Raw genomic sequence first — 14,138 nt, 5'->3', positions numbered from 1 at the left:
ACGAGAGACTGCGGGACCTTGGCCTGTTTCGTCCACAGCAGAGGAGAGCTCACCAATAGATAGAAATTTCTCAAAGGTGGGTGCCAAGAGGACGGTGCCAGACTCAAGGGTTCAGAAGATCACATCTCGTTGTCCTGCCCAGTGACAGGACGAGGTGAAACGGCCTTAAGCTGAAACACGAGAAGTTCCACCTCAAGGTGAAGAAGAACCTCTTTACACTGTTCCAGGAGAGCCCTGGAACAGGCTGCCCAAGGAGGCAATGGAGTCTCCCTCTGGAGACAGTCCAAATCCACCTGGACACATTCCTGTGTAACTTGTTCTAGATGACCCTGCCTTAGCAGGAAAATTGGACTAGGTGGTCCCCAGAGGTCTCTTCAAACCCTAACAAATATAAACCAATATAAATACCGTGGCTGTAACTAAGGCCATAATCAGGCACTCAGTTTAGTACACACTTCAGGAAATAGCTACACATTCTGCAGAGTGTCTGCAATGCCTCTTGGGTCCCCAGGTAGCATTGTAAATATACAAAATGCATGGTTTTCAACAGGTCCTTCTATTATTTTGTCCAGGAAACTCTGATTGACAAAAAAACTCTTTGCAGTAAAATTACATTGTTTTTAATTTTCCCTCAATTTAAAACAAGGTATCGTTCACTTTTCCAAACAAATACTTAACATCAAATTCTTACACATGGTTGCTTTTTAATAAAGGAAGTGTTTTATTTCTCTTTCAAATTGCATGTATCTGACAAAATCTAACACTGAATTATTTTAAAAGCTTGTGCTTTAGAAATTAAGTCTGAGACCTCTTAATCTACCTGTTTTGTTGTTTTGGTTTTTTTTTAATTTACAATTTAACATTTACTTCCTGAACCTCCAGATTGCAATCTTGCATTGCAGTGCATATGCTGAGGTAGGACTGCAATGTGGAGACACAGATATTGGCACTGGGAGAGTGACAGAACAGGAACAGGGGAGGTGCTGCTCTTGCACAATTGATAACAGCTCCAGCAACTGAAGAGACAGGATGAAGCAGGAACCTTCAGACAACAGACAACCCTTTCTCCTACAGTTGCTACTTGAAATGAGTTTGGTCAGTGAGGCAGTCTGACAGGTATGGGTGACACTAGGGAGCACATTGCAGCAGGCTCTGGTCCTGGACTTCTGGAGCTGCTTGTGTTAGCAGAGGTTCAGGCCCCAGACAGGACTTGACAAAAGCCTGTTCAGGTGGTGAGGGAGTTTAGAGACCAGGCATGAAGAGATCTTTTGTGGAGTTTGCAGAATGGAGCTTCTCTTGTAAAGCGTGGATGAATAAATTGTTCAGTTGGCATTGATTGTGTGTGAAAAACACGTGACTTTACTCAAATGATAAGGAATAATAAGAGTTGCAGAAAGGTATTGAATCTGAGCAGCAGCATAATGACAGTTAACTGGAGAGAGATCCCTGAGAGCAAAGCAAAACTGAGTACACTAATGAAAGATTTTTATCTTCCTAGGCAGCTCTCAAACTGGTCTGACAAAAATTACTTTGGAAGGAGAAATTTTGTTGATAGAGGCGCTCCTTCAACAGGCCTTCAGCACTGGCACTATTTCAGCAAGACACTCTTGAGAGATCAACTCATTTGGGAAGAAAATTCTTTCTACCTGAATGGTGAGGGGAAAAAAAGGCACTAGCCAAAAATGATTTTGTAATAAAAAAAAAATAATCTTGGGCAGTCATGGAAAAGCTATCATAGATTTGGCCTTGGGTGCTTTTTTTGGAGGGCACTGTTGGTTTGGTATGATTCTGAATTAATCACCACCATAAGGTGAAAGCTTTTTACAGTCAGTTTAAATCTACAGGCTAGGTTTTCTGCCTCCCAACTCTGCTTCTCCCCTAAGAACAGCTATCAGCATCTGTTGACATCACTACTAAAGAGTTCTACAAGTAATTAATCCCTAACTTAATGGCTGTATTTAGACATGCTCTAACCTATCCAACAGAATCTTAGTACCCTGAGTGTCAAACAGCAATCCAAGACATTACAGGAACAGACATGTACATCCCAAATACAAGACAGTGCTAGTATTGCCATTCTTCTTGGATGACAAGGAAAAGTACTCTTCATTTTTCCATTCAGCACATAGTTCTTTTTGGAAAGAAACAGACTGTCACCTGAAGACCACAATGCTAAGTATATGAGCCTCATTTGAAGTAGCTTCAAATTTCTAGTAGGTTTCTTGTTCTTCATGTAAATGGAAAGCATATCTGAAGTGTATATGGCTGTAAATATGAGAATTCTGGGGTAAGGTAGCTTAGGACTCAAAGTCAGAGTCATCATTTGGATGTCTACGTTTATCATCCGTCATTGCCGAGTGTGATCCTCTCTGTCACTGCTGAGGGTGCAGGCTGCCTGTTAACATTCTGTGAGGTGTAAATACTGCAAGGAAGTACCTACTACTCTCTTCAGGTACTTGTTTCTTCATATCTTGACCACGTTGAGCTGTCAAATTTGTACCATAATGCAACCTGCTTGTTGTTTCACATCTCCTCTGTTTACCTAGTTAAATTAACTTAGAGTGCTCCAAAGAAATTCCTTTTTTTTTAGATTTATACTTGTAACTAAGTAGTCATTTGGTTATTTTCATATTTCAAGGCTTGTCTCAGTCAATCCCTTCAATTCACCAGTCATTTTGGTGGCTCAAGTTCAGTCCTTGCAGATCTGCAACTGCTTGCATGTGTTTAAGTGTTCATCCCAAATGCAAGTGCAGAAACTCCTGAATCCTTCTCCAGGAGTGTTCCTGTGCGTGGGCATGTGCTTTGCTCTCTCCACCCCCCAGAACAGGCACCCCCAAAACACGATCCATAGCTACCTGACAAAATGGAGTTGAAGGAGGATCAATTCGGTGACCTGCTCCTGGATAACTCAGGAGTTCAAAGTTGTCTTTCCCATGCTGGCGTAGACGCCTGATTGCCAGCTCAGCATATAAGGAGCTCTTCCACATCCGATCATCTTCCCCTACCACTAAGAGAAAGTGACCTTCTGCTTTTTCAATGGGGATCACGCTAGAAGAATTGGCAGGATTCGTTGGGTCATCCAGAGCTTCAAAAACGTCATATACACCAGACTCAGAGACAGTGACTTTCTCCATATCAAAGCGCAGCCCGGGCAGAGTCGTCTCACCATAATGGAGGTCTGCAACTGTGTTGGAACTACAGCCAGAGATTGAGACAGCAGCCACTACTTCTGGCAGGAAGGTGATCATGGAGAGCGCTAAGTCCGCCCCTTTCCCAGTCCCAATCACTCCAACTCCTGGTCCTTTCACCTTCAGATAAGATAGGGGGTGGAGAAGAGAGGAAGAAAGGAATAAAGGAAGCATACATTATAATGGGATTAGCCATTAATTGACTTTGGTGTTGTTTTATTAAAAAAAAAGGTTAGGTTAATTATTGATGTAACCTGTTGCAAAGTGACAGTCTGGACCCATGCTCCTCCTTCTGTTTACGGTCTTATTTTTCAGAGACACCAAGAGAGATCAAACCCCACAAAAAATGCCAACAGGCACAAGGCCTACCAACACTCACTCCTTACCTGGTCCCTACTGCATATGTTAATGCAAGCTTTTTCTCATTTTCCTAAAACAGGTAACAGGAAATTCAAGTCTCAGGAAAATAAAGTAACCTCACAAACTACATTTGAAGGATTAGATATGTAGTATTTGTCTTGTCTTTTTCTAGCCTGGTAAAACTGAAAGCAACATTCCACATCATCAAATTCATTCTTTCAGCTACTATGAGCAGTATCATATTATCCTCTCTTAAAACGAATTGCTTTCATGTAAGAAAAAAACCCAAACAAGCCCAACATTTTATCACCACTGGTCTTGTTTGGAGGATACTCCAGCATTCACTATCCTACTGGTCAGCAGTCTTCTAGCTCCAGCATGAATTTAACAGATACTTTGTGCTGGAAGACATTCACTCTCCCCAGTCATATGCATAAGCCACAATTGGGCCTAAGCTTGCCCAGCAGAAACTGATACTCAAATATAAAAAAAAGCACCACCACCACTTAGGCATAACTGCTAAATCCTCCCTAGTCCCAAGAGATTTCCCACTGCACTCACCTTTGGGTGACGCTGTAGGAACCTTGCTGCCTCCTCAAAGTACTCAAGTTTTAAGTCTTTCAAGATCATAGGAAGATCTTCAAAGTCAAAATATGGCAGAGAAAGAGTAGCAAAACCATGGGTAGCCAGGAGACTAGATCTAAATTCAATCAAGCCTCCTTCATCACCATACATGTCAATCACTCCTGGAAAGGGACCATCCCCTATATTAAAGAGAAGAGTTACAGAGGAAAAGTTATCAAACAGGACACAAAAAAGTTATCAAACAGGACACAAAAAACTATCTGGTGAAGAGTAAACAACAAAATGCTTAAGACATTTGCTATTAATAGTCATATAAGACATTAGCTATTAATAGTCATTATTTTTCCATTTGCACAGCAGAGATTTAAGAGAAGCAGTGCTATGTCCCTCTCCAGCTATTTCAAATTAAGAACAGGTCCAAGTCCTTACATTCCTGTAAAAATATATGAAGTTAAAGGTTTCACTCTTTAAAATAAAAAACAAACAAAAAAAAATCAAACAACAAAGACCCCAAAAAGAACAAACAAACAAACAAAAAAAAAACCAACCAAAAATAGTTAACAGTTCTAAATGTATTTTTCCATGGTCTTCACCTCCTGCCCTCAAACCAATCATACACCAAGTCAGCTATTTTCCCACAAAGTCACTTCTTAATTAGCAAAGTGCAAGCTCATGAGTAATGAGGCAAGAGCACTGAGCCCTTGAAGTAAATTCTACAAAACTTACATAAACTCTGAAATAAACTGCATTGAGCAAAGCCCAACAAAGATAACCCATTGTTAAAATCAACTGGACTTACTAGCTCTCTCTCAAGCTCAGCACTGTGAACCTTGGCAGGAGAGCTGCTCCTGCAGACATGACGAGACAGAAGGCCCAACTGAGAGCTGCGGGTGCGGCTGTGTGTGCAGGATGATGTGCAGATAAACATGCACAGACATGTGCACAGTCTGTCCCACCAAACTACACAGATAATCAGAACCACAATTGTAAACAGCCGTGCTTTTGCAGCCAAGGTCATGTAAAATACCTGTATGCCAAGCTAGGAGATCTTAAATGGAGCTTTAAAGACCCTAAACAAGCTATTTTTTTTTTCCCCTGGCCACCAGATGTCTTGTCTTATGTGTCCTGATCCAGCTCGCTACAACCATCTCAGTACAAAGAGGACACACTTGTTGCAAGAGTGTGTTAATTCTCTGACGCTACTTGTATGTGCTAAAGAAAAGGTCTCTGGCATTTCAACACACTTGAGAAAAGGAAATTTTCTTCCTTTTCCTTTTAGCATGTCCTTCCTAGACATGCTAAATCCTGGAAACCTCCCAAATTAAAGCATTAAGAAGTCAGAAAGGGACTGAAACATGCTTTTGGGTTCTTACTCGTTCAGTTCTGATTTTTTTTTAATTGAAGTTCAATATTCTACTCGAGAGAAAACAAGCTGGGATAAATTTATTATAATGATATGGTCAGCAGTAACCTTTAGTTAGCAGCAACCAGCCTATATGGCAAGAAAATACGTATTTAATCATCACTCCTACCCGAAAAGCTTTCTAGCAAGAGCATGTAATCAGAACATAGTCATAGATTAATGTGTTTCTCTCTCATGAAGACACTCTTTAACTTGCACAAGGATCCTGGACTGCCTCTCTGAGTGCCTACACATGCCTAAGTATATGGGTCCTGCAAAGCTCACTAAAAAGCAGGATAAAATGGGCTAGACGATTTTACCAACATTTAAAAACAAACAAACCTCCACATCTGTAACTGTTATTCCTGAATTGAGAAATTGCTTTCATATTAAAATTACATCATAAGCCCACTTGTCCTCTCACTTTTAATAAGAATGGTTCACATTTAAGATTCCTATCTTTAAAATATTAACTTTTTTTTGTCCCTGGAACAAAGAAGGGTATAGTCATAATGCTGTAACTGGATCCTCCATCATGAGGGATGGCAATATCATTTAAGCAATGATTCCAGACTTTTCAACACTGTTACAATGCCAGAGTTTCTAAAGGGGAAATTGCAGTTTCATCTTGCAGATGTCTGGATTCCCACAGAGCTCAGCAGAAATCAAACTCATCCTCTAAGGCAGGATAGATCAAAACAATGTCTCAGAGATGGAAAATCCAGCATGCTGACTAAACATCTGAAATTCAAAGTTCAATCTCTGTTGTTTTTTTTCCTCAGTGGACTTTGGATCCGTATCTAAATGGATTAAAAAAATCATTGGTTTGGCATGAAAATACTTAATAACTGTAGTGATACTTACAGGAGTTGCTGAACCAAGTCGTTTTAAATTAGAGGTAATGTGGAGTGCAATTCCAGTACCCACAATACTCAGGGAACTACAAGAAGTTTAACTCATAGCTCAAGTGTACAAACACAGTCACTGGTGTAAGGTTTCATTTTCCAACACCACTCACAGACCATCAGAAAAGCACCTCATATAGCACAACCATCTCATAAGCAGAACAGGCAGAACTTGCTCCTAAATTCATTTTGGTTTTATACCACAAAAGTAACCTAACTACTAACTGCAGTAACTCTGCAGGAACAGAGGTGAGATACATATATTTTTTAGAATTTCATCTGCTGCTCTGCTTCCTGGCTTGTGTTTCAAAGGGAAGAAAAATACCTTTTAAATTCAGTCCTACTTAGGGTAAAATCCTTGGGACATTCAGCACAGGCTCACACAATGAAGCGCACCGGCTTTTCTGGATGTTAGATTCTGGTACTCCAGAGCAAACATAAAACCTACTGAAAAACCACAGGCTGAGCACAGCAACGAAGTAAACTCTACATCCCCTGTTCTCCTTTAGCTCCGGCCCGTCCCGCAAGAGCCGCCTCCCCGCGCCCGCCCTGCTCGGCGCCGCCGAGAAGGAGCAGGCGGGGCGGCCCCGCGCGAGCCGGGCCCTGTAGCGACAAGCCCTTGGGATATCTTCCTAAGAGTTCAGGGCCACTGTCTGCAGGGCAGCGTTCGGCTGTCAGGGAATGAGGATTCCCCGGGTGACAGCCTCTGTAAGGGTTTATTTTACGAGATTTTTCTTGCTCTGGTCCGAGAAGGCGGGGGGTCCCGCCGGCCTCGGGGCGAAGGTCCCGGGCCGGGGCACTCACCCGGCGGCAGGAAAAGAGAGCCCCTTACGACTCCTTCCTTCAGCCGGATCCTCCGCACGCCGGGGGCCGTGAACAACCTCTGCACCTCGGCCTTGGCCATCACGGGCCCGGGTATGGATCCGGGCAGGCTGTGGCCCTTGTGGACCAACACCTCCACCTTCATCGGGGCCATGGTGCTGAGGGGAACGAGCCGCTGGTAAGGCCTCTCCATGGCGGCGGGGGCCAGGCTCCAAAAGAGCCCCATGGGCTCCACGCCGGTGTAGTCCCCGCCGTGGGAGGCGTCCGTGCCCAGGTGCAGCTGCCCGCGACTGTCCGCCCGGTAGTGCGCGCACGACTGGAAGAGGCGGCCGCGCTCATCGGCCGCCACCGCCCGCAGGGTCACCGGCTGCCCCGGGCTCAGCCCCGCCACCCGCGTCTCTACCCGCTCGTCCGCCGGCCCGGTGTGGGGGGACACGGCCAGGCTGGCAGCCCGTCGAGCCGGCGGGGTGCGCAGCAGGGCCCGCACCGGGGCGGCGGCGGCGGCCAGCGCTCTCCACATGGCGGCGGCAGTGGCGGGTGCGCGGTGTGGCCTCGCGGCCCGCAATATCGGTATCGCGGCCGCCGCCCCTTCCAGGCGTCCCCAATAGAGAGCAGAGCCCCTCCCCGCCCCCCAGCCCCGCAAGGCCGCCAGCCCCGGGCCGCTCCCGCCTCCCCCAAACCATCCAACTGACTGGAGCAGCGAGCCGTGGGCATCGGTTAAAATTTCACTTTAATCCATTACAAGTGCAGTGGATACAAAACGCACAAACAGGCCGGACGCACAGGCAACAGTAGAGGCCGCATGCGGGCTGCAGGCACTGCTGGGTACAACATGTTCGGGGACACAGTGCAAGGGCGCCGGCAACTCCCAGCGTCTCTTCTCCTTCAACCCCACGCTTGGCTGCACAAAGTTACCGCCGATCCCGGCGGGGCAGAGCGCTCACCCGGCTGCCCAGAGAGCAGCGGGCGTGCAGCCGGAGCCCCGCTCCGCCACAGCGGGCCGGCCGCCTCAGGCCCCCTCACGGAGCCGCCGCCGGGCTGTTCTCAGCAGCCCTTAGGAGCAGGGAGCTGGGCCGGCATTTGGGGAATGTACAGGCAGGGAGCTCCGACAGTGCTGCGGATCTCCACAGCAATACCCAGCCGTGCTGAGGAGACGCCCGGAAGCAACTCCAGGATGACAACTAACAGGACCTGTTCTGTTGTTTCTTCACGCTTATGAACTCCCAAAGACTGTTTAAATGTCTCATTTCTACTTCATGCTCTCAAAACATCACATCAAGCTATGGGCTGGTTTGTTGCCTATAAATGTGAAGTGAAATATTAGATATTTTTAAGGCAGATGCATTTTAGTGGTTTGAGAGAAGGGTAAGGAGCAACAAAGGAGGGAGAAGTGCACAGGGAGGACAGAAACATTACTGAAGGCAGATTACTGCCTCCAGAAAAACTGGAATACTGGAACTAGAACACAAAGCTGAGCATCGGCATACATCTCCGCTGACAAGGCCAAGGCATGTTTTCATCCCGGTTCTCAGCTTGGATGAGTTGCCTACCACTTCAATTCACACTCAAAGCACACAGCCTTACCACCATTTGTTTTCCACAGCTTATAACCCTGTACTACATAAAACAGGAGGCCAAGGCTTCTAACCAAGATTAGAGGAGGGTATAAAAAGGAAGCTGCTTTCTTGCTTTCACCAACCATCATCCTCCAAGAAACCTAATAGCTTATTCTCTGATGTTCCTTGTTCTCATTCTGAGCCATTTAACAAAACAATTTAACAGAACATTTAACAAAACCAGCATCTTCATCTGTAAAGTAACCTAATTCATATCAGAGCCTACTGGATGTTCCAGATGGCTCGCCTGTGAGGTGTTTACGAAAGAATGCTTGGATCTGCTGCCAAGCATCTATCTGTGCCTCACAGTGTGCCTTGGGCTCCCCTCCCCACATCACAGGCTTGCCAAATAGCAGGTGCATTGAGGCTGCACACATCGGGAAAAAGGGAGGTTCAATGTAGTGTCCTGCTCCAGGATAACAGACTATCTCAGGCTTTTCCTTCCCATGAGCTTGCAAACGTTTGCTCCCCTCAACTGCAAAGAATTCACTTTTCCAGTTGTGATCATCCTGGCCAACAATGAACAGGAAGCAACACTGAGCCTTCTCCAAAGGGATAAAGCTTTGCTGGTCAGGCCCTTCTAGTGGGCTGTTCAATGCATCAATAATATCAGCAATCCCGGACTTGCCGACCTTGACGCGTTTTGGATTCATCCCAAGGGGTGGAATGGTGATGTCCTTGTAGCGCAGCACCGCACCGACATTTGCCACTGAGGCGTTGATAAGGGCAGTGGCTGTGATGCCCTTTAGGAAGGAGGCCATGGAGACACACAGGTCACCCCCCTTTGAGTGTCCAAGCAAACCAATTCCTGGACCTTTAACCTGCAGGTGACAGAAGAGAAACCACAAAGAACCACGGCATGCCACTTTAATATATTGCCATGTTTGCAGCTTTGTCTGTCCTAAATTTGGACCCCACCTATAGGCATCTGAGGTTCTGTGTACAGGGCCCATGTCTGAAGGATCCTAGGCACTGTTCTGTGCTTGATTTATGATCCTAAGCCCTACTGAGACTGCAGTATCATCCTAACAAAGCTACAAGGTGCAGTGCTGAAGCAGAGTACAGCTGTGCTTGCAAATGTGCAGTCCCAGATTCCCTTTATTTATTATGCAGTTAATAGAAGAAGAGGGCAAGTGCAGGGGAGGCCTCCTCTGCAGTTGCTTTCTTTCAGTGCAAAATGCTCAAAGCCAGCAACGACTATGATATTGTCATCACTTACGTTAATGTATTTCTTATATTCAAGGTTCCCCTACTAAGAAGCTGACGTGGGGTGGCAGGCTCCACATGAGCTGCTCTCCTGCTTCTCTACAATGTTTGGTATCCAACTCACAGGAAGTGGTCTGAGGTAGCTTACTCATTAAAATTCATCTTAAAAATATAACCTATTAAAACCATTTTTCCAGGAGAATTGTACAGTCCCCTGTAGTCAGTCTAGACTAGGTTACCTTCATTTTCTTTTACACAAGGCAAATTAACTAGAATAGGAAAGTTAAATGACCTTACTGGGTGCTGAAATCCTGTAAGGATACTGGAAGAGGGTTAGCTAATACCACAACTCTTCAATATCCAAAGACTCTCAGGGGCAAATAGGCTCTGAGACAGCATCAGAATCTAATAACTTCTGTATCTTATCACCAGTGTAACAGGCTTCACACCCATTAACTTTGAAATACGGGAAGGAAGAAATTAGAAAATATGGCTGAAACTTTGCAACGTATTAAAAATACGGCAAGAATAGCAGTGGAGGTGTTAATGAGAGGCAATGGTACTGTACTGCTCTCAAGGGAAAAAAATGCAGGGTGAAGCAATTTTCAGATTTTTTTTGGGCAGAAAAGTGCCATGAGCAGTTAAGGTTAAGGTAACTAAAAAGCAGACAAGACCTTTAAGAACTACTCATCTTTCTGAGATGGAGGAAGGTATTTATTTTCATTCTCCAGAGAAACCAAGTGTTGGTTTGTGCAATTCTAGCTACTTTCACTCATAGCTACTTATAAGGAGATGCAGAATTGAGCAGGGCTCTCTTCCAAGAGGTGCTGAATTAGAAGGATCCCTAAGTGTATAACTAGCTATTAAAACCCATACTTATGAAATACCAACATTTGGAGTGATTTTAAGAGCTTATAAAATACACAGCATCAAATGTGTATCGGTGGACTTCCTTGAGTTTCCTTGGTTTCCCTGAGATCTGGATCACAGAAGGCTATCATGTGCTCCACAATTGAAAAGGACATTTAGTTCTGAAGGACATTCTACAGAGCATAAATCTGAAATCCCCACTGCAAGTCCAGTAAGCCTCCAGGAAACTAGCACCCTAGTTATGACACTGGGTTGAATGGAGTAGAAATTATCAGTATGTGACCAATGTGTCACTGTTTCACTTGGGCAGATCAAAAGGAAGAGATGGAATAATCTGCCAGAGAGCCATTTTAATGGGAGTTAAAAGATATAAAACAATAACAGCCAACTCAACAGCAATGCTATTTTAGGTACAGCAGCTCTGCCCCATCTGTAGTCTGACAGGACCTAACTGATGAGAGTTCGTTGTAGTGAGTCAATGAACAAACTAACCTGGGTGTGGTGTAACATATAGTTTACAGCTTCTTCAAAATATTCCAGGTGGAATTCCTTCATATCTTTGGGGAGATCTTCATAGCTGTAGAAAGCCAGAGCCAGCACAGCAAAGCCGTGATTGGCCAGCAGGCATGCCCTGTATTCAGGGAGTCCTCCTCCAGTTCCATACAAGTCAATAATTCCCGGAAAGGGGCCACTTCCTGAGAGAGACCACATAACAGAACACATTAACCCACAATTTTTAATTTACATTCCAAATTCATAGGCCTTGGAATGCGTCTTAAAAAAAATAAAAAAATACAGCAGTAGAATGGTATTGAGAGTCCTAAATTACTGTGACAGTTTTAATGAAGTGGCTACATTGCTTCAAGATTAAACAAACTAGCATAATTTAGCAGGTCTGCTAATGTTTTAGATAACATCAGGAAACAGGCAGCTGGAAGAAAAGGGATCTTTTGACAGTCATTTAGTTCTCTGTATCGTGTAAATTCACTGCAAATGTATTAAGCTCTGCTTCAAAATCTCATCTTCTGATGGTTCCAGCTTCTCAATTTTAGTGTAAATGCACCTCAGTCATTTATTCTGGGATTAAGAGAAGAAAGTATTTGAAACCAGCCTTGCTTACCTGGTAAAGGAAGCATTACATTAGGTTCATCATGGGACAGGGACTGAAGTCCAGAGCTGAGAGGGATTGCTGCAAAGTACTAACCAAGTATGGAAAGGAGGTGGCCAAGAGGGAGACCTCCATTCCTGCTCAGGAAGGAGGGTGAGGTTTCCCTCAGGTGTCTGCACACTACCATCAAACGTATGTAACAAGCAAGAACTTGAAATTCACCTCCAGCCTCAAGAAGACAGATGAAGTCAGAGAAGTCAGAGCCTAAGGCTCTGGCTGGCACAGCACGTATGATTTTAGAACTGTCATGAAAGAGTTATCTGGGACAGACAGGAAAGAAAGGGGAGAGGGGAAGGCACGTGATACATAGAGGAGCTCCTTGGGGTTCCAGAGACATGCTTGGTGAAAACCTCTGTATCTTGGGGGGAAGGAAGGGTGGGATACTGTGGGGGTATGGCTACTGCAGAACCAAGGGAATGCAAAAGTTGAGGTTCCCTACAGAAAACTAGCAGAAATCTGGACAGGTGATGGAAGGATAACACAGCATTTGTCAGGCAATCTGAAAAACTCACAAGCCCTTTCCATTATTTTCTGACAAAAATCCTGCCAGGGCAAGTCTCTCCAATGTTTTCCTTGACCTGCTCATGAACAGGGAAGAACTGGGGACAAATGTGGCAGCAAAAGGCAACTTGGACTACAGCAAATAGGACACTACTAAGTTCAGGATATGTGGAGAGGCTGGAAAGGGAAGCCACAGATTTAAACTCCTCAGTTTAGGAAAACATCTTCCACTTACTCAAAAGAATTACCACCTGATTTTTCTGGAAAACATTAAGGTGCAGGAAAAGTGCCTTGAAAACTGGCTGACTCCACCTCCCATAGCATTTGGGAACAAAAAGTGTACTGTGATCTATGTCTTCATGTCCAGTAGAAGTCAGATAAACAGACACATGGGCTTCATCACATGAGCCTGCTCCGTGTGAGCAGTACGGCCGGCAAATCAAAGCTGGTCGGGCTGATCAGGCCACGCCTTGAGGAGTGCTCAATCCCTACTGGCGAGACGCACCACCCCCTTGTCCTCTGCCGGGTCGGGAGCGCTAGGGGAGCCCAGAGGCGCTCTGGCTCCGGACCTGCGACTGCGGGGCCGAAAGTAGAGGAAACAATGTGGGGGAGGGAGCCCGGCATGGCCGGTACTCACCGGGGGGCAGGAAAAGCGTCGCCCGGATCCTCCCTTCTCGCACCGGGATTCTCCGCACCCCGTCCCGCAGGAACGCCCGCTCGTGCTGCGCCTGGGCCAGGAGCCGCCCGTGGCGCTCCCCGTGGCCCTCAAACACCTCCAGCTGCAGGAGGAAGGGACTCTGCACGTCCCGCTTTACCAGCCGCCAGAAAGGTTTCTCGGGCTGCAAAGCCCAGAGCAGCCCCATGGGCTCCAGGCCGGAGAAGCTGCCTCCCGGCAGCGCAGGACAGCGGGCGAGGTCCAGCTCGCCGTCGTCGCCCGCCTGGTAGCGGGCACTGGCCTGGAACAGCTCTCTGGTCTCGTCCCGCAAGGACGTCCGCAGAGTGACCTGCTGCCGCGGGCCCAGGCCCTGCACGGCGATGGCCAGCGGCTGATCGAAGAGGCTGCGGGCGGCGGGCGACAGGTGGATGGAGGGGGCCATGGAGGAGAGTCCCTGGGCGGGGGCTGTCCCGGGGCTCCACGCGGGGCCGCGGCTCCGTGGGGCTGCAGGTGCGGGGCCGGGCCAGGGCAGCCGCCTCTGCCAGGCGCGGGAACTGGCCCGGCTCAGGGAGCGGGCACTGACCTGCCACATGACTCCGGATCGCTCCCGCCTCTGGAGGCGGATTCTGGGGCAGATCCTCGCGAAACCAGGGCCGGGCTGGGGCCTGGAGTGCCGCTGGCACGCCCCGGCGGGGAGGAGCGGGGCGGCAGCTCCCTTGTCCCGCCCGCCTGCTTCTCTCCTGCCTGCCTGCGTTCCTGCAGGTTTCTACCTCCCTACTTCCCTGAATGCCTGCCTCCTCTTCCGTCTTCCCCCCGCTGCCTTCTCCGGCTGTGGGAGGCTTCATCCAAACATTGCCGAG

General features: G+C 46.8%; 2 protein-coding genes across 3 annotated transcripts; both read right to left on the bottom strand.

Annotated features, from left to right (window-relative positions):
- Window positions 1-595: 595 nt before the first annotated feature.
- LOC102061023 (acyl-coenzyme A thioesterase 5) lies at window positions 596-7,849 on the bottom strand. Its single transcript, XM_074542963.1, has 3 exons — window positions 7,245-7,849; window positions 4,110-4,312; window positions 596-3,308 (listed from the first exon to the last, which is right to left on the bottom strand). Exons 1-3 carry the CDS (start codon window positions 7,780-7,782, stop codon window positions 2,733-2,735), a joined length of 1,317 nt encoding a protein of 438 aa, XP_074399064.1. The 5' UTR covers window positions 7,783-7,849; the 3' UTR covers window positions 596-2,732.
- A 125-nt stretch (window positions 7,850-7,974) lies between these two features.
- LOC102060848 (acyl-coenzyme A thioesterase 1) lies at window positions 7,975-14,138 on the bottom strand. Of its 2 annotated transcripts, none has more exons than XM_074542961.1 (3): window positions 13,862-14,138; window positions 11,447-11,649; window positions 7,975-9,699 (listed from the first exon to the last, which is right to left on the bottom strand). In XM_074542961.1, exons 1-3 carry the CDS (start codon window positions 14,121-14,123, stop codon window positions 9,094-9,096), a joined length of 1,071 nt encoding a protein of 356 aa, XP_074399062.1. In that variant the 5' UTR covers window positions 14,124-14,138; the 3' UTR covers window positions 7,975-9,093. The 2 variants fall into 2 exon arrangements, with proteins under 2 accessions (XP_074399062.1, XP_014123942.1); XM_014268467.3 differs by having other exon boundaries at window positions 13,261-13,960.

The sequence above is a fragment of the Zonotrichia albicollis genome, chromosome 6 (assembly GCF_047830755.1).
Source record: "Zonotrichia albicollis isolate bZonAlb1 chromosome 6, bZonAlb1.hap1, whole genome shotgun sequence".
Classification (NCBI taxonomy): domain Eukaryota; kingdom Metazoa; phylum Chordata; class Aves; order Passeriformes; family Passerellidae; genus Zonotrichia; species Zonotrichia albicollis.
Note: the sequence above shows the minus strand (reverse complement) of the source record. Positions and strands in the feature narration are given on the sequence as shown.